The 18,865-nt window shown below is 39.0% G+C and overlaps 2 protein-coding genes across 3 annotated transcripts in view; one reads left to right on the plus strand and one right to left on the minus strand.

Annotated features, from left to right (window-relative positions):
- The window catches only part of LOC107555674 (putative uncharacterized protein DDB_G0271982), a 23,649-nt gene extending 20,040 nt beyond the window's left edge, over nt 1–3,609 (minus strand). Inside the window, 4 exon segments of the mRNA XM_016238542.1 lie at nt 1,646–1,696; nt 1,943–2,011; nt 2,138–2,235; nt 3,570–3,609. Coding sequence (XP_016094028.1) covers nt 1,646–1,696; nt 1,943–2,011; nt 2,138–2,235; nt 3,570–3,609 — 258 coding nt within the window.
- Nucleotides 1–18,865, plus strand: part of LOC107555694 (WW domain-containing oxidoreductase-like) — a 174,385-nt gene that overhangs the window by 6,368 nt on the left and 149,152 nt on the right. For both annotated transcript variants that reach the window (XM_016238562.1, XM_016238561.1), the window contains exon 2: nt 5,039–5,127. In XM_016238562.1, the coding sequence (XP_016094048.1) occupies nt 5,060–5,127 (68 nt within the window). In that variant the 5' untranslated portion in view covers nt 5,039–5,059. The remainder of the gene's footprint in view (nt 1–5,038; nt 5,128–18,865) is intronic.

The following is an 18,865-nucleotide window of genomic DNA, read 5'->3' on the forward strand; positions in this document are numbered from 1 at the left end:
CTTTCTTTTTTTCTGTTTTTCTGTCTTTCTTTCTTTCTTTCTTTCTGTCGTTCTTTCTTTCTGTCGTTCTTTCTTTTTCTTTTTCTGTCTTTCTGTCGTTCTTTCTTTCTGTCGTTCGTTCTTTCTTTCTTTCTGTCGTTCGTTCTTTTTCTTTGTCGTTCTGTCTTTCTGTCGTTCGTTCTTTCTGTTGTTCGTTCTTTATTTCTGTCGTTCTTTCTTTCTTTTTGTCGTTCTTTTTGTTGTTCTGTCTTTCTGTCTGTTCTGTCTTTCTTTCATTCTTACTTTCTGTCGTTCTTTGTCATTCTTTCTGTTGTTCTGTCTTTCTTTCTGTCGTTCTTTCTTTCTGTTGTTCTGTCGTTCTTTCTGTCATTCTTTCTTTTTCTTTCTTTCTTTCTGTCGTTCTTTCTGTCATTCTTTCTTTCTGTCTTTCTTTCTTTCTGTTCTGTCTTTCTGTCTGTTCTGTCTTTCTTTCATTCTTACTTTCTGTCGTTCTTTGTCATTCTTTCTGTTGTTCTGTCTTTCTTTCTGTCGTTCTTTCTTTCTGTTGTTCTGTCGTTCTTTCTGTCATTCTTTCTTTTTCTTTCTTTCTTTCTGTCGTTCTTTCTGTCATTCTTTCTTTCTGTCGTTCTGTCATTCTTTCTGTCGTTCTTTCTGTCGTTCTTTGTCATTCTTTCTGTCGTTCTTTCTGTCTTTCTTTCTTTCTGTTCTGTCTTTCTGTCTGTTCTGTCTTTCTTTCATTCTTACTTTCTGTCGTTCTTTGTCATTCTTTCTGTCGTTCTTTCTTTGTTGTTCTGTCTTTCTTTCTGTCGTTCTTTCTTTCTCTTGTTCTGTCGTTCTTTCTGTCATTCTTTCTTTTTCTTTCTTTCTTTCTGTCGTTCTTTCTGTCGTTCTTTGTCATTCTTTCTTTCTGTCGTTCTTTCTTTCTGTTGTTCTGTCTTTCTGTCGTTCTGTTTCTGTCATTCTTTCTTTCTTTCGTTCTTTCTGTCGTTCTGTCGTTCTTTCTTTCTGTCGTTCTGTCTTTCTGTTGTTCGTTCTTTTTCTTTCTTTCTTTCGTTCTGTCGTTCTTTCTTTATTTTTCTTTCTTTGTCGTTCTGTCGTTCTTTGTCTTTCTGTCCTTCTTTCTTTGTCGTTCTGTCTTTCTTTCTTTCTGTCGTTCTGTCTTTCTGTTCTTTTTCTTTCTTTCTGTCGTTCGTTCTTTCTTTTTGTCGTTCTGTCTTTCTGTCGTTCTGTCTTTCTGTCGTTCTGTCTTTCTGTCGTTCTTTCTTTCTGTCGTTCTTTCTTTCTTTCTGTCGTTCTTTCTTTCTGTCATTCTTTCTTTGTCGTTCTGTCTTTCTTTCTGTCTTTCTGTCTGTCGTTCTTTCTTTCTTTTTTCTGTCATTCTGTCTTTCTGTTGTTTCTTTCTTTCGTTCTGTTTGTCGTTCTTTCTTTCTTTCTTTCTTTCTGTCCTTCTTTCTGTCGTTCTTTCTGTCGTTCTTTCTTTCTTTTTCTTTTTCTGTCGTTCTGTCTTTGTCGTTCTTTTTGTCATTCTTTCTGTCTTTCTGTCGTTCTTTCTTTCTGTCGTTCTGTCTTTTTCTTTCTCTCATTCGTTCTTTCTTTCTTTCTGTCGTTCGTTCTTTTTCTTTGTCGTTCTTTCTTTCTGTCGTTCTGTCTTTCTGTCGTTCTGTCTTTGTCGTTCTTTTTGTCGTTCTTTCTGTCTTTCTGTCGTTCTTTCTGTCTTTCTGTCGTTCTTTCTTTCTTTCTGTCGTTCTGTCTTTTTCTTTCTGTCATTCGTTCTTTCTTTCTTTCTGTCGTTCGTTCTTTTTCTTTGTTGTTCTGTCTTTGTCGTTCGTTCTTTCTGTCGTTCGTTCTTTCTGTCGTTCGTTCTTTCTGTCGTTCGTTCTTTCTGTCGTTCGTTCTTTCTGTCGTTCTCTTTCTTTTTGTCGTTCTTTTTGTTGTTCTGTCTTTCTGTCTTTCTTTCATTCTTTTTCTTTCTTTCTTTCTTTTCTTTCTGTCGTTCTTTCTGTCATTCTTTCTTTCTGTCGTTCTTTCTTTCTGTCGTTCTGTCTTTCTGTCGTTCTTTCTGTCATTCTTTCTTTCTGTCGTTCTTTCTTTCGTTCTGTCGTTCTTTCTTTCTTTTTCTTTCTTTCTGTCGTTCTTTCTTTCTTTTTCTTTCTTTGTCGTTCTGTCGTTCTGTCTTTGTCCTTCTTTCTTTGTCGTTCTGTCGTTCTTTGTCTTTGTCCTTCTTTCTTTGTCGTTCTGTCTTTCTTTCTTTCTGTCGTTCTGTCTTTCTGTTCTTTTTCTTTCTTTCTGTCGTTCTTTCTTTCTGTCATTCTTTCATTGTCGTTCTGTCGTTCTTTCTGTCGTTCTTTCTTTCTGTCGTTCTGTCGTTCTTTCTTTCGTTCTGTCGTTCTTTCTTTCGTTCTGTCGTTCTTTCTTTCGTTCTGTCGTTCTTTCTTTTTTTCGTTCTGTCTTTCTTTCGTTCTGTCGTTCTTTCTTTCTTTTTCTTTCTTTTTTCTTTCGTTCTGTCGTTCTTTCTTTCGTTCTGTCGTTCTTTCTTTCGTTCTGTCGTTCTTTCTTTCGTTCTGTCTTTCTTTCTGTCTTTCTGTCGTTCTTTCTTTCGTTCTGTCGTTCTTTCTTTCGTTCTGTCGTTCTTTCTTTCGTTCTGTCGTTCTTTCTTTTTTTCGTTCTGTCGTTCTTTTTCTTTCTTTCTGTCGTTCTTTTTCTTTTTTTCTTTCTGTCGTTCTTTTTCTTTCTTTCTGTCGTTCTTTTTCTTTCTTTCTGTCGTTCTTTCTTTCTGACGTTCTTTCTGTCTTTCTTTCTTTCTTTCTTTCTGTCGTTCTTTCTGTCCTTTTTCTTTCTGTCATTCTGTCTTTCTGTCCTTGTTCTTTCTTTGTTCTTTCTTTCTGTCCTTTCTCTCCTTCTTTCTTTCTTTGTCTTTCTTTCTGTCTTTCTTTCTTTCTTTCTTTCTTTCTTTCTTTCTTTCTTTCTTTCTTTCTTTCTTTCTTTCTTTCTTTCTTTCTTTCTTTCTTTCTTTCTTTCTTTCTGTCCTTCTGTCCTTTGTCTTTCTGTCCTTTCTGTCTTTCTGTCGTTTTGTTTTTTCTGTCGTTCTGTCTTTCGTTCTTTCTGTCGTTCTGTCTTTAAGAGTTGTTTTAATTCTAATTCAGTAAAAAAAAGTGTATTTTGCCGCATATGTGTGTTTTGTATTGGAGTCATTAGATGGAAGCCAATAATTCTGTTGTGGGCATTTTGTTGGGTCAACACAACTTCCTTTTTAATTTTATATTGATGGTCTTTAATAACCAAGTGTCCTAATTTTTGTTGGCGATAACGCTGAAATAAACATCTCTGGGTATTAGTCCAACCCCTTTGGACAGTAATAATCTGATGTTGAACAGTTATTGTATATCTAGCAGTTTGCAATCGAGGGCGTATGACAAGACTAAACATGATTGCTCTGAAGTCTTTATAGTACAGTAGCCATCTAGAATCGTCTACGGCACTAATTGTGCAGAGGCTGATTAGCAATTGTTAGTGGTTCGTGGACGTGCTGTTGATAGGAGAAATGCTGATGGGGTGCTTTTCCTGTTAACCTAGTGGTGTGCTGTACATGGCATAATTAAATTGCCCCATGTCTCCTAACCCCACTGTAATATTAGCAGAGTTTATACAGTCATTCATCAAAAAATCCCTCATCAGAGATGCTGTACAGGACTAGCGGAACCTGCTAAGTTAGCACACAGCTGTTTGTGGTGAGAAGGAATCACAGTGAATACACACACCTGAAATTTTCTTTATCAGCATATAGCTGTATTAGCTTACTAGTAATAAGGTAAACTAAGTGATTTTTTTCTGTAGTTTTGTAGTTGTTATATGCTAATATTTGAAATTGCATGATCTACTTCTATGCATGGTTTCTAATAATAATTTCACATTAAATACTGATTTGAGTTGAAATTATTTTATGCGAGAAGAGAGTATGCATTTTTTTTGCATACACCAACTATTAAAAATGCATAATAATAATTATAATAACAATAATAACAATTATTATTGTTATTAATATTAATACTATTTTATTATTATTATTACTATTAGTAGTATTATATAATTAAAACATTTCATCATTTTATATTAATTTTTACATTATTTGAATGTGTAATAAATATAAATAAAATTAATTTATTCTTATTTTCCCCCAAATAAAATTATCTTCAAATTCAAATACATTTAATGTATTTGATAAATGGGAAAAAAATCTATTTCACCCTTTTTTTTTTTTTTGAAGACAAAAACAAGAAAAAAAATGACAAGGTAAATATTGATTATCATCTCTGATGATTTAGTTAGCCTTTCTTAATGGCATTTGACCAGTGCTGTAGACATGTTTCAAGTAACTTTATTCAAGATTATAAATAAATAAATAAACATTTTTTTTTTTTTAAATGTATGTATTTATTTGTTTTTGGTGCATCTGTACACTAAAACCTCATACTTTCCCACTGACTTTACCTCAGGAGAACTTGAGCTGACCTCTGACCAGTGAGACTATGATCCTTTCTTTGTGGAGTGATTTATGTGTCTTCCTTAATATCGATCGTGTTCTGGTATGATCAAAGGTGCACCTAAAAGCCAGCACTGAGAGAGACCATTATTGTGGATTTGGCTTTGCTCATACATTATTTATCTCCTTGAGCCTGTTCTATATGCCATTATGGACATTATGAAAGAAGGGAGCCACTGCCTTACCGTTTACTTAGTGTAAGCACAGGATGCACGCAGCAGAGATCGGATACAGGGTCATAAAAATGCCATAAAGAGGATATTGAGATGCTCTCCCGCCACAGAATGTGCAACATTCCCTATTGGAAATGCGCCCCTGATTTAGGGAACAGGAGATGGAGTAGTTCTTCATGGCATCCATGAGATATAGTGGAGGGTTTGGGGTGGAAAGTGTTCAGTGAGTTAGAGCTTTGGCTTTCAGTTTGTTAGCAGTGTGATAGTGATGTATGTAGCTGGTAAATATCTACTGCTTTCTCTTTTTCTGTTCCTCTTTCACTAGCGCAAAGCCCGTGTTGAAGCCATGACGCTGGATTTGGCTTCCTTGAGGAGCGTCCGAGAGTTTGCAGAGCTCTTCAAAGCCAGGAAACTGTAAGTAATACACAATACAACAGGACTGTGATACAAGGTTTCATTGTGCACCTTGATGAACGCTGGCTAGCTCATCGTGAAAAGCTTTCTGCTTGCTCCGTCCTGAGACCGACCCCCCTTCACCCGGTCCCCGGCTCCATTAACGAACTATCGCATCAGAGAAGGGGCCAAAAGGTCTCTCCTCTTTCATTGTGACCCCTCATCCTTCTCTGTGGTCAATAAATAAGTAGCCGAACCTTAGCTATAATTCCATCAATCGCAAAGCCACAAATTGGGAAGTCCTTCACAGTCTCCTAGTTAAATCAATTACTGCTCCCAGCTTTCGGGAAGTTGTAGTGCACATCATGCTGGGATAAAAGTTGAATTGACTTTTAAAAAACAGTGTAAACGTTTGGCAAAAAAAATGAATGAATGAATGACATACATAATTTTAAAATATATACTTGCATGTTGTGTGTATTTATATATCCATATTCGCAGTTATAATACATATACACAGTTCACACAAATATATTATGTAAACAAACTTTTATTTGGGATGCGATTAATTGCGATTAATCGTTTGACAGCACTAATTACATTACATTTAAATACGAGGGGGTCTATACTGTATGTCCATTCACCACCCCTTGGCCTGAAAATTAATTTTGAATTATGAATGGTTTGAAGTCTGGATTAATTAAAATTCTCTCAAAGAACATTTATTATGTAGTATTATCCATTATTTGTTGTCATCATGTTACATAAGGTTATTTAATATGATGCAGAGGTGAAGCATTTAACAGTTTCAGCGTGTCTTTGTATGCCTTGTATTATCATATCAATACAGTTTTTTTTTTTTTATCTGTAAACATTCATTAGTTTTTGATGGTGACCTGCAGTGATCAGTAATTAGGCTAATGAGGCATAATTATGATTTAATATAGAGACGTGTCTCTAGAATTTTCTCAGCTCTGTGAGAACTGTGTCAGTTCAGATGTAGCATCTTATACTGTCGTTTTCAGGGGGAAAAAAATATTTTTGTATTTTAATACAATTATTTGATTATGAGTTAAATATTATTGCTGTTTTGATGTTGCTCGTTTCGGGTATATCATTGTCAGACATGGCTCTATTCATAGCGAAATGTTTTGAATCAGGTTCCTTTTCTGCTCCATGCTTTCCTCGTTCATGGATCTTCCTCCTTCGTTTTACTGCGGCACGGCTTTGACCTTCACAGCTCCATCAGCTCACAATCCATATTTAGTGAGTTGCAGTATTAGAGGTGACGTCCTGGTTGTGTGGGGCACGGGGAGATGCCGCCGGTGTCCCCAAGCCCTCGAGGGGCTGCAGGACTCATCTGGCCCCTGGCTGGCCCCGGGGCAACGGCAGCAGCTTGGTCAGCAGCCAGACCCCTGGAGGTGACCCCCCACCCTGTCCCAGAGCCAAACCCCCCTCCACCCATCTTCAGTCAGTCTGACTTTCTTAAACGCTTATTTTCCCACACGCTGACAGGTATAAAATGTGTGACCGTGGCTTCTGATTACAGGATCTCTGAGCATTGTTTCCCAAAGTGACCCTGAGAAAGATGTGTGTTGGGATATTTTCCAAAACCTAGTTAGTTGCCTTGCCTACAGCCTACATAGGCATCTGCTTTCTAAGGCACTATCCTAACTGAAACGGAGCCTTAAAAGTGACCGATTGCACCTGAAGCACATAGGAAACTCAATTTCATTGATTCTGCTGGAGTTTGCTCTTAGCATGTTGCTAAGCTACCAACGCAATACTCACACAGGCATAAAAGGTCATTTTTTGTCATTTTGAGATTGCCCTCTCTGCAAAGAATGCAGTACTGCCTTAGAATTTTGGTCTGTGCACATTTGCGCCCATTAAAAATGTACATATAAATGTACCTTTTGAGGTTTTGTTTTTTTCTTTGCTTTTATTTAGACTTGTTTTGCTTTGCTTTTTTTTTTTATCCTGTTTTGTTTTGTCTCGTTTCGCTTGTTGTGTTTTTTATGCTATGCTTTGCTTTGCAAAGCTTTGCATTCTGTTCATTTTGCGTTGATTTTTGTTTTGTTTTGTTTTGCTTTTTTAAAAATTTGCTTTGCTTTTTTGTTTTGCTTTTATTTCTTTTTGTTTTGTTTTGCTTTGCTCTGCTTTGTTTGGTGGTGTATCAGAAGGTGTTTGAAATAGAGTCTAGGAGTGTATAGCGCTTAGCTTAGAATTTTTAAATGGATTATCTGGAGCAACACTTGGTCTGAATTTGTTCGTTACAGCCATGTGTGTGTACTTGGTATTCCCTACGTTATAGGGACCAAATGTCCTCGCAAGGATAATAATACCAGTAAATTTTGATTCCCAACGAGGAAACAAAATCATAAAATTATAAATCATACAGAATGAAGTTTTTTGTCTTTATCTAAAACAGCAGGAAGTTGTGTTAGGGGTAGGTTTATGGGTAGGGTTAGGGTAAGAAGATAGAAAATACAGTTTGTACAGTATAAAAACCATTACGCCTATAGAATGAACCCATAAAACATGGAAGTGTGTGCGCGCAAGTGTGCATGCATCTACGTTTTCCTTTTTTCCTACATTTTCCTTTTTCTGTCATGGCTTGTTGGTTAAAGTGACAGTTCAGGCTTGTGCAGATCTTTCTCATGTCTGTGCCTCAGCCTTACAAACACATCTGGGCTGGTCAGCTTATAATGGAAGATTAACCTATTAGTTTGAGACCCAAAGCATTTATTTGGCCCATTGACCTATAGTTAGTGTAGGGATTGTTTCAAACACTGGACTAGATGGTGAGAGTACTTTCTTCCTGATGCTTTGAACCAAACTGGACTTAAGGAAAATTTCCATGGACTTATATTTTTCTCTGTCTGTCCTTATGATAGTTACTAGTGTAGTAACTTTAAGTATAGTAAGTGTTTGGTACCTTTTGTTTCAGGATGCAAGTTTCCTGCTTCTCAAAAGTATTTAGTTGTTCTGTTTAGTTTATTTATTTTGTGTGTTGTTTTTCTGTGCTAGGCATTGCTTGTTTTTTTTTGTTCTGTTTTGTTTTTATTTGCATTCCATTTTTTCTGTTCTGTTTTCTTTAGTCTTGTTTTGCTTTCTGCTAGTCATATGACATTTAATGCTCAGTTGATTGGATATAACAAATCTAACATCTTGGTTTATTTGAATGCTACAGATTTTTCCAAGCAGGATTCGACCTTTAGAATGACCTCATCTGCTATCTAGTGCTCTTTCATACACACCTCATGCTCATGTAACCCAGACCACCGTGATCATACCGAAGTGAGTGAGTGAGTGAATGAATGAATGAATATCCTCTCTCTCCCTTGCCAAGGTTGTATTTCTTCATTAGCTGTTCCCAGGCTGTGTGTGTGTGAGCGTGAGTCCCAGAGGAGGTGGAGTAGATTAATTCTCATCAGAATGGAGAGGTGCTCAGGTGTGAATGGCAGCAGGCAGCTGGTGAGTCCACGCCACGCCTCCCTGTTTCTGTTTCTGTCGAGATGTCTGCAGGCACTGCTAGCATGCGCACACATTAACAGTTACTACCATTGGAGCTTAATTCAATCACAGTTGCTTTTGCCATTTTTCTGTCTTTTCTTTTGTAGCCGTTTGTAAACCCCCACCTTACCTTGCCCGCTCCCTCAATTATTTTCTTTCTCCTCTCACTCCTGTTCTCTTTGTTCTTCACCCTCAGTATGTTCAGGTAGGCACAGGAAACATTTCCATGTACTTATCTTTGCTTTGTTCTCATCAGGTTTTTGTAGTGTTTAATTAACTCAGTCACACGACATATGCTGTGAAGTGAAGTTGATCGCCTATGATGTTTAATTTCGCCAAGCGTTCGCTGTGTATTGATTGCTTGTGGACAAATTCCTGACTCAAGGTGTTCAAACCAAGAGCAATGCAATAAAGTGACAAAGATATGCAACAAAAAATGCCAGCAAATGTTCTCACCAAAACTAGTTTTTTTTCCTGTCTCTGAGAAAAGTTTGCATACTTATGTCAGTCAAGTTTGCTACGGTAAAACACATGCTTTATTGCAGTAAGCTAATAGTGCAGTACTCATGTAAGCATAAAAAACATCACACACACAAATAAACAATTACGAAGTCCATCCATCCATCCCAAAACAAAGAATGCAATCCTGGCTTAGAATTTGCTTTTACCCTCCTGTTTTGTTTTGTTTAGTTTTATTTTGTTTTGATTAGTTTTGTTTTGTTTATTTTTATTTTGTTTTGATTAGTTTTTTAGTTTTGTTTTGATTAGTTTTGCTTTGCTGTAATTAGTTTTGCTTTGCTGTGATTAGTTCCCTTTCGAACATTCACTTCCCGTCGTGTATGGGGAAAACTCCTGTTTTACTCTGTACTGAAGCCTGATTTGTTCAAGGTATTGCCGACGACTCCATGTCCTTGGCGGCGTCTGATACGGAAGAGTGGGGAAATTCTGGCGACGAGCCCGAAGTCCCTCCCCCCTCTCAAGCTCAGAGGCCGAAGCCGGACGTCAAACTCATCCGCTTCTTGTCGAAGGCGGTGGAGGATCTGGTCCTCGAGTGGTCGGCTCCGGAAGAGCCCGCCCACGGCCTGTTGGACGAGTGGTACCTGCCGGGAAGCTGTCAACAATCCTCTCACCAACGCCCCACCCCGTTCTTGCCTGCAGTTCATGACGAGCTCACCAAGATGTGGCGCGCCCCCTACTCGGCCCGGGTAAATCCCTCTACAGCAGCAGCTCTCACCTCCGTTGATGGCGCTGACGACAAGGGATACAGTAAGCCCTACAGGTCCACCTAAGCGCTTGCCAACAGAGCTTATGCAGCCGGTTCGGCGCTGCATACAATGGCGGTTCTCCAGGTGTTTCAAGCCAAGCTTCCATCATGGGCAGCCCAAAATTGTTTTAAAAACAATTTGACTAGGTTTCTCCCTCCAATTCGCTCGCAGGCCACCTCGCTTCAGAGGCATCATTCAAACTTCTGTTCCGGACAACGAAACACTCATTCTCCGACAGGAGGTGCAGACGTTGCTTGCAAAAGACGCTGTGGAAATAGTGCCCCCAGCGAACAGCGAGTTCCTCGTCCCAAAGAAAGATGGTGGGTTCAGACCCATTCTGGATTTCTCAGGCATCTGAACCACTCGCTTATGCGCCGGTCGTTCAAGATGTTAACTATAAAACAGATTCTCGCGCACATTTCCCCCGAGGACTGGTTTTTGACTGTGGATCTGAAAGATGCATACTTTCACATTCACATAGCCCCACCCATCACAGACCGTTCTTGAGATTCGCGTTGGAGGGAGTGGCCTATTAGTACACAGTCCTTCCGTTTGGACTGTCTCTGGCCCCGCGCACTTTCACAAAGTGTGTAGATGTGGCTCTTTCCCCTCGGAGACAGATGGGAATCCGTGTTTTGAACAACCTCGATGATTGGCTGGTTCTAGCCAGGTCAGAATGGGAGTTGGCTGCTCACAGAGAGCTGTTACTCAGCCACTTGGAGTGCCTTGGGTTGATCATCAACCCGCACAATTGTCAGTTGTTACCCAGGCAGCGAGCGGTCTTTCTGGGAACGATTTTATACTCCGCCCAAATGCAGGCATGTGTTACGCCGGAACGATCCCTGACTATTCAGCGATTGGCGGCATCTCTCAAACCGGGGACGACACGCCCCCTAAAGGTTTTTCAGAGGTTGCTTGGCCTTATGGTGGCCACTGCCTCTGTGATTCCTCTGGGCCTGTTTCACATGCGGCCCCTTCAGTTTTGGCTCAAGACCCGCACTCCACTCCACCCCATGCCTGATGCCTGGGGCAGTTTCCTGTCAGGGTAGACCACCGCTGTATCAAGGCTGTGGCCCCCTGGACGACGTCTCACCTGTTCCAAACAGGAATGAGGTTAGGCGTGACCTCCAGAAGGAAGGTAGTCACGACAGATGCTTCCAACACAGTTTGGGGCGCCCTGTTGGAGGGAAATCCGGCGTTCGGCTCCTGGTCAGCCCCAGAGCAACGCCTGCATATCAACTGCCTAGAAATGTCTGTGTTTTTTTTAGTCCTGAAAACCTTCCTGCCGGACTTGAGGGGGCACCACGTTTTTGTCCAGTCGGACAGCATGACGGTGGTAGTCTACATCAATCACCAAGCTGGTCTTAGGTCCCCCCTTCCTTACAGGATGGCTCGTCGCCTCCTTCTTTGGGCACAGAACAAACTCCTCTCACTAAGGGCGGTTCATGTGCCAGGCAGACTGAACCTGGGTGCAGATATGCTGTCCAGAGGTAATGTAGCTCCAGGGGAATGGACGCTACATCCTCAAACGCCTGCATATCAACGGCCTAGAAATGTTGGCGGTTTTCTTAGCCCGGAAAACCTTCCTTCTAGACTTGAAAGGGCACCACGTCTTGGTCCGGTCAGACAGCAATGACGGTGGTGGCTTATATCAATCACCAAGGCGGTCTGAGGTCACACACTCTTTGCAGGATGGCTTGTCGCCGCTTCTTTTGGGCACACAAAGAACTCCTCTCGCTAAGGGCAGTTCATGTGCCGGGCAGATTGAACCTTGGCGCAGACATGCTGTCCAGAGGCAAGGTAGTCCCGGGCGAATGGACGCTACACCCTCAAACGGTTCAAGAGATCTGGTCAGTCTTCGGGAGGGCAGAGGTCGACCTCTTTGCCACAGAAGACAACTCTCACTGCCCAACATATTTTTCGAGACAGCGAGATGCTCTGGCCCACGATTGGCCCAGTGCTCGCCTATCCTCAGGTCGTCAGGCGGTTCAGGGAGACCAAGTGCTCTCTCCTCCTAGTGGCCCCGCTCTATTTACAGCCCTTATTGCTTAAAACGGTCCTCCTCCTGGCTTTGGTGTCAGTTAAGCGAGTGGGCGACTTGCAGGCACTGTCAATCAGCGCCTCGTGTCTTGGGTTTGGGCCTAATGACTGTAAGGTCGTCCTAAAACAAAGACATGGTTATGTTCCTAAGGTGCTCTCAACTATACCTGGAGCGCTCTAGCCTGTTTACGCAGTCTGAGCAGTTATTCGTTTGCTTTGGAGGATTGCATAATGGACTGCCGGCCGCAAAGCAACGACTTTCTCACTGGATTGTTGAATATCTATTGGTGAGATTTGTGCGGCTGCTGGCTGGTCGTCACCGTCCACATTTGCCAGATTTTATAACTTAGGTCTTTTCTTTGCACGTGAAAGTTTTGTCTGTTTAATGTTCCACACTTCCCTTTGGGCGAAGTGGTTATATTAGAGCCCTCAGCTACCAGCTTGGGGCGCAATGCGCTCAGGTTTTTTGGGGGTCCTTATTAGTGCTCCGAGACTGGGCTCGCAGAGCAGGAGATCCTGTATCTGCTCATAGCACGGCGTGATTGGATGCGTTCCCCATACAGAACGTGAAGTGAACGTTCGAAAGGGAACGCTTCGGTTGCTGACGTAACCTCGGTTACCTGAGATAAGGGAACGAGCGTTGTCACTTGCCGCGCTATAAGCTGCGCGAAACGATGACTGTCGCTTCAGTCGAATGATCTGATGAATGGCGTTGCGAGCCCTTTCTGGCGGGCTAAAGCGCCATTGGTTTGTGCAGCTACACAAACATTAACAAATCAGGCTTCAGTACAGAGTAAAACAGGAGTTTTCCCCATACACAACGCTCGTTCCCTTATCTCAGGGAACCGAGGTTACGTCAGTAACCGGAGCGTTTCTTTTTGTTTTTATTAGTTTTGCTTTGCTGTGATTAGTTTAGCTTTTTTGTTTTGTTCAGAATGCGGTTGCCTCCGTGGAGTGCAGTAAAATTGTTTAATGCACAGCTAGCCATGCATTATACTGCTTATACTGTGGCCATTTGCCAGCATCAACAAGTTAAAGCTGTTAATGATGTTTGCAAAGCAGTATTTGACCGAAAGGGTAAGGCCTTGTTAAATCTCTAGCATTCTGTGCTCCTGAAAAAAAAAAAAATTGGGTTAATGCAACAGGGATGCTATGTTTTGATTGACGAATCATGTAAGAATTGACAAATCATAACAAGCCTAGAAAACATAGTACACCTTGGGTAGGAAACAACTATAATTTTATTACATTTAGTGTTTTTAGAAAAAAAAAAAAAAAAATTAAGATTGGATATACTGAGATGTAATGTGCACATATGTATATACCAAAAAGGTTTTCAAGTATCAAAAAATGTTTAATACAGCATCATAATTTTTCGTACCTCATAATGTGAACTGTTTAATAAAATTTTTCTGAGCAAAAAATAATGATCCTACAAATTTATCCATGCTTTTCAGAAAAAAAGCCATTCAGTGTAACAGTTTGTATACCAAAAAAAGCTTGTCAGGCATATTTAAAACAAGAATCATTAGATGACATAAAAAAACGAATTAATTGTCATTTAAAATCTTTACCAGTCTTTGCCACTATTCTTCAAACCACTTGGTTTTACGCATCTGTCAGCAAGAAGTTTTTAATCATTTAAAATAAAATAAAAGTTGTTTTAATATACTGCAACGTACAAACCACTTTGATTAACTTACTTCAAGGAATTACTTTACAATGCAAATACAAGACATCACTAAAATGTCATGGCTATACAGGTGCATCTCAATAAATTAGAATGTCGTGGAAAAGTTCATTTATTTCAGAAATTCAACTCAAATTGTGAAACTCATGTATTAAATAAATTCAATGCACACAGACTGAAGTAGTTTAAGTCTTTGGTTCTTTTAATTGTGATGATTTTGTCTCACATTTAACAAAAACCCATCAATCTCAACAAATTAGAATACGTCATAAGACCAATAAAAACATTTTTAGTGAATTGTTGGCCTTCTGGAAAGTATGTTCATTTACTGTACATGTACTCAATACTTGGTAGGGGCTCCTTTTGCTTTAATTACTGCCTCAATTCGGCGTGGCATGGAGGTGATCAGTTTGTGGCACTGCTGAGGTGGTATGGAAGCCCAGGTATCTTTGACAGTGGCCTTCAGCTCATCTGCATTTTTTGGTCTCTTGTTTCTCATTTTCCTCTTGACAATACCCCATATATTCTCTATGGGGTTCAGGTCTGGTGAGTTTGCTGGCCAGTCAAGCACACCAACACCATTAGACATTTAACCAACTTTTGGTGCTTTTGGCAGTGTAGGCAGGTGCCAAATCCTGCTGCAAAATGAAATCAGCATCTTCAAAAAGCTGGTAAGCAGAAGGAAGCATGAAGTGCTCCAAAATGTATTGGTAAATGGGTGCAGTGACGTTGGTTTTCAAAAAACACAATGGACAACCACCAGCCTGACAAATAAAATAATACTTGCAGTACTAATAGTAGAGCTCTTTTAATAAAAATCAGGCTTATAGACAGAGACGGTACAATAAGAGCTGTACTTGACTAAAAACAGCTGTGTGGTGGCTTTGCCAAGATGGCCGTCAAGTGAACAGACTTTCCTTAAAAGGACTCTGATTTACGTCAAACACTTTCTCTCACCAGCCAGCTATTGTTTTAAATGTATTCTACACATATTTTGCACGTCCTATTTTTTGCATTTAAATGACTTGTAGACGACTGATATCTAATGAAACTTTTATCTCACTGATCGGAAAGCCTCTGTAGCGAAGAAAAAAAAGAAGGCCTCATAACAAAGTGGTCCATAGGTGTGCATTGTTTATTTTTAGCATCTCATTGCCTATAAAATCTTTGCGCTGTGAGAACAGGCCTCTACAGACACGTAGCTTTAGTAATGGGCGCATGTTTGTGGGTGCCGTCTGCGTAAACTCGCACCGTCTAATGCCGTTTATGTGTGTCTGTCTATTTAAAATCATCTCTCTGTTAGCCCCACATTTTCTCGGCGGCCCATAAACGCGGCCCCTTAATGGCGGCCGGACGGAGTAAAGGAGGACAAAAGCAATCATTCTTTTATGGGCAGAGATTATTCTGAGGTCAAAGGTCGTGCCCTGGGGGTTCTTTAAAGTAAGTATGCAGCGTTATTCCTCCCCGTCCGGTCGTTACTGCCCCCGCTCGCCCTGACACGTAAATTGCACATTTGCGGAAGACCCCCCTGATCGCATTAATAAGTTTAAAGGGAGTTTTTACATTATGTGGGCTAAGCTATTAAAACCATTTGTTAGCTTTTTGCTTATGAAGACACTGCTGGCGGGGGGGCGGCTCAGAGCGAGCGTCGCGAGCAGCAGTTGTTAAATCATACGACACAACAGCAGGATTAGCATGCAAACAACAACGCTCCTTCCCACTGAGAGCCGTTTCCAAATCGACCAGAGAAATTACATTTTAGGCGAGGGAGATTTTGTTTGAGAAATATTCTCTGTTGTGGACAGACTTGTTGTGGTGTATGATATCTTAAAATACATCCATTGCATCATCAGGGGCCACTTTCAACTGTAGAGCTGAGCAAAAAAAACAGCTCAATTACAGTTTTTGTATTTTCTGAAAATGTGAGTGGTGCTTGTTTTCTGTGCAAAACTTCACGGCCGTCACAGTGCTAGACTGCTGCTAGGTTGTTGTTTTTTTTCTGGGTGGTTATGTGGTTTATTGGTAATTGGCTTTTACTCGTCCAGCGTCAAAGAGTCACTAACATATTTGTTTATTGACATATTTAAATTTATATGGTGACTTGAATTAATTTATGTTTTGGATTGATATTTTGGGTGGCATAAGGACACGTGTCAGGGTGGTGCAACTTTCCTGATGTCATAATCAAGAAAAAATGGGAATTATGGGAAATTATGCGATATCAGATAATTATATCAGACTTTATGATATGGCATGGGTCAGTTCAGCTCAGTGTTATTTTTGTATTATTTATATGCAAATATACATTTTATTGATATTTTGAAAAAAAAAAATTATTTTGATATTGTAGTTAGTTGGTTTTATTTATTTATTTATCCAATTGGTAGGGCTCGGCAATATGGGCAAAAATTCATATCTCTGTATTTTTGGGCCGATTTGCGATATACGGTATATATCTAGGTATTTTCGTTTTTGTATTTGTATTTAAAAAAAATCTGTATTTAATATATATATATTTCACTTACCGCCCAATGTTATCCAACAAAACAATACATATTAAAGGCTATGAAAACAAATAAAATGAATGTAACCATGTAAGTCTTTTTATTATGTGCAAAAAATAGTTAAAATCACGTTTCATTCTAACATTGTAACATTGCAATCTAAAAACAAAAATAAGGCTTTTAAAGTGGAAGTTAAATTCACTAAACTAAAAATGAAATTAAATGAGAACAAAAGCACAGAGTTGTGTTAGTCTATTTTGATTACCCCATTACAGCCACTTTACAGTCAGTGCTATCATAAAAATAGACTTACTTGTAGGTTTAAAATTCTACATGTCACATTTATTGTCCAACTATAAATATTTCAGCAAAATGTATGTTTTAGTCAGAATTATTGCACTCCTATTTAATTGAGCTCTGTCTGTTTGGGAAGTTTAGTGGAGAATCCCCAAGCAGACGGCTCTTTCACTTCTGACAGACTAAACTAAAAATGAAATTAAATGAGAACAAAAGCACAGAGTTGTGTTAGTCTATTTTGATTACCCCATTACAGCCACTTTACAGTCAGTGCTATCATAAAAATAGACTTACTTGTAGGTTTAAAATTCTACATGTCACATTTATTGTCCAACTATAAATATTTCAGCAAAATGTATGTTTTAGTCAGAATTATTGCACTCCTATTTAATTGAGCTCTGTCTGTTTGGCACGCATGTGCGTGGCAGCGATCGTTCACTGAAGTCTGTGTGAAGTTTAGTGGAGAATCCCAAAGCACAAGGTTCATGCACTTCTGACAGAAAAATGGAAATAATTCCATGGCTTTCTAACATTTACAGATGGAGAATATACCTGTGAAATGTAAGTTATGCACACGCAGCCTTCTGTCAGAGCAGACGGGCCGAGCCGCTGAAACTAATATGTCAAACAAAACTATAAACTTAAAGTCTTACCAGTTTGTAAAGGCCTTAATATGAAACTTGTCACGTTTAGAAAAAACTGGATTATGCACTTTCTCCACAGCAGCTCAGTCTGTGTCCTCCGCTATATTTTCAGATGTGCTCGTATCAAACTACTGTATATCGATATAAATGGTATTGCCTCATATCGAAACACTTATAAAGAAAATATTGATATATCGTACAAACTCGATATACCGCCCAGCCCTACCAATTGGTAATTTCGGTGCTTAAATGTATTTCAATTAGATGTCAACTTATTATACATTTTATACATAAATTATGACATTTATATAATTTTATTTTTACATTTTAAAGAATCTTAACTTTTGAAAATGTTGTATACACATATATGAATACAAATCGTTAGAAAAGTATTTTTGAATGAATATATATGTGTATGTGTGTGTATGTATGTGTATGTATGAATGTGTATGTATGTGTATGTATGTATGTATATATATGTGTGTATGTATATATATGTGTGTATGTATATATATGTGTATGTATATATATATATATATATATATATATATATATATGTATGTATATGTATGTGTGTGTGTGTGTGTGTGTGTCTGTGTGTGTGTATGTGTGTATATGTGTATGTATGTATGTGTATATGTATGTATATGTATGTATATGTATATATGTATGTATGTATGTATGTATATGTATATATATGTATGTATGTATATTAAAAATTGGATAAGCATTTTTTAAAAACCAGCATCTATTTATCTGTCTGTCCATCTGTCCGTCCATCGTTCAGCAGGCAAAATACTCTAATTGCATACTTGAATCTATCAATTATGTCTGTTAAAGCAATGGTTCTCTGCTGGTGGGTTGTGATGCTAAATGCAAATAATAAAAGCAAGCAGAATCCGTCATAGTTTGATCAGCACAATAATTTGGTTTGTTGAAGCAAATGTTGAATGTGATGTTGAGGAGTGGCAGGAGTGTAGGGTGTTCCTGGTTTTCGGGGTGATATCAGAGTCTTTCTGTCTCGCGTAGCCCATGGGATGCGTTATCTGCCGCTCACCAGCGATCACAGACATGTTCCTCTTCCATTACACGGTTTCAAACACAAGCGTGAAAGTCATAAAGTTTAATGGTGTTCTCTCGCAGGTACAATCACTCCCTCTTTTTGAGTCCACGCTTCATTAAGTCCCAGAGAGATCTGTGTGTGTGTGTGTGTGTGTGTGTGCCAGGCTCTGTGCCCATGACTGTGAGGTTGTCAGTCAGAAGTGGAGGGTAGATCTGTTTCCTCCACAGATGCTTCCAGCGAGTCGTGTTCTCCAGCAGGAGGTGAACTGCTGTCTTGGGTCCCGGAGCATCTTGGTGCCCTTTGGGCAAACCTGATCTGATCTGAGCTGAGCGCTCTGGTCTCTTTTATTGAGAGAAATTATGTTTGCCTAAGTCACTTCAATGAATTCTTTGCAATTTTGACATAAACTACACAGTTTCAGATCTTTTTTCATTTAGATGGTTTAAACAAGAATTGTATGCAGTAGAACTGCTGATGATTATGACCATTTCCCATGAATAATAATAATAATAATGAAAAAACTTTAATTTAATAAACAAAATAAGAGTTTAAACAAACTTAAACATATGTAGCATATATAATTTTTTTGAACAAGTTCATAATATAATTAAACTATTAAATATATTAAATGTAATTTATTTTTAATTATATTATATATTATATGATATATTAATAATCAAGCAATTACATTTACTAAACAAATGTATTGAATAATTTTAAATATTTTAAATATTTTTAAA

This window comes from Sinocyclocheilus grahami, unplaced genomic scaffold, assembly GCF_001515645.1.
Source record: "Sinocyclocheilus grahami isolate Dianchi unplaced genomic scaffold, SAMN03320097.WGS_v1.1 scaffold543.1, whole genome shotgun sequence".
Lineage (NCBI taxonomy): Eukaryota > Metazoa > Chordata > Actinopteri > Cypriniformes > Cyprinidae > Sinocyclocheilus > Sinocyclocheilus grahami.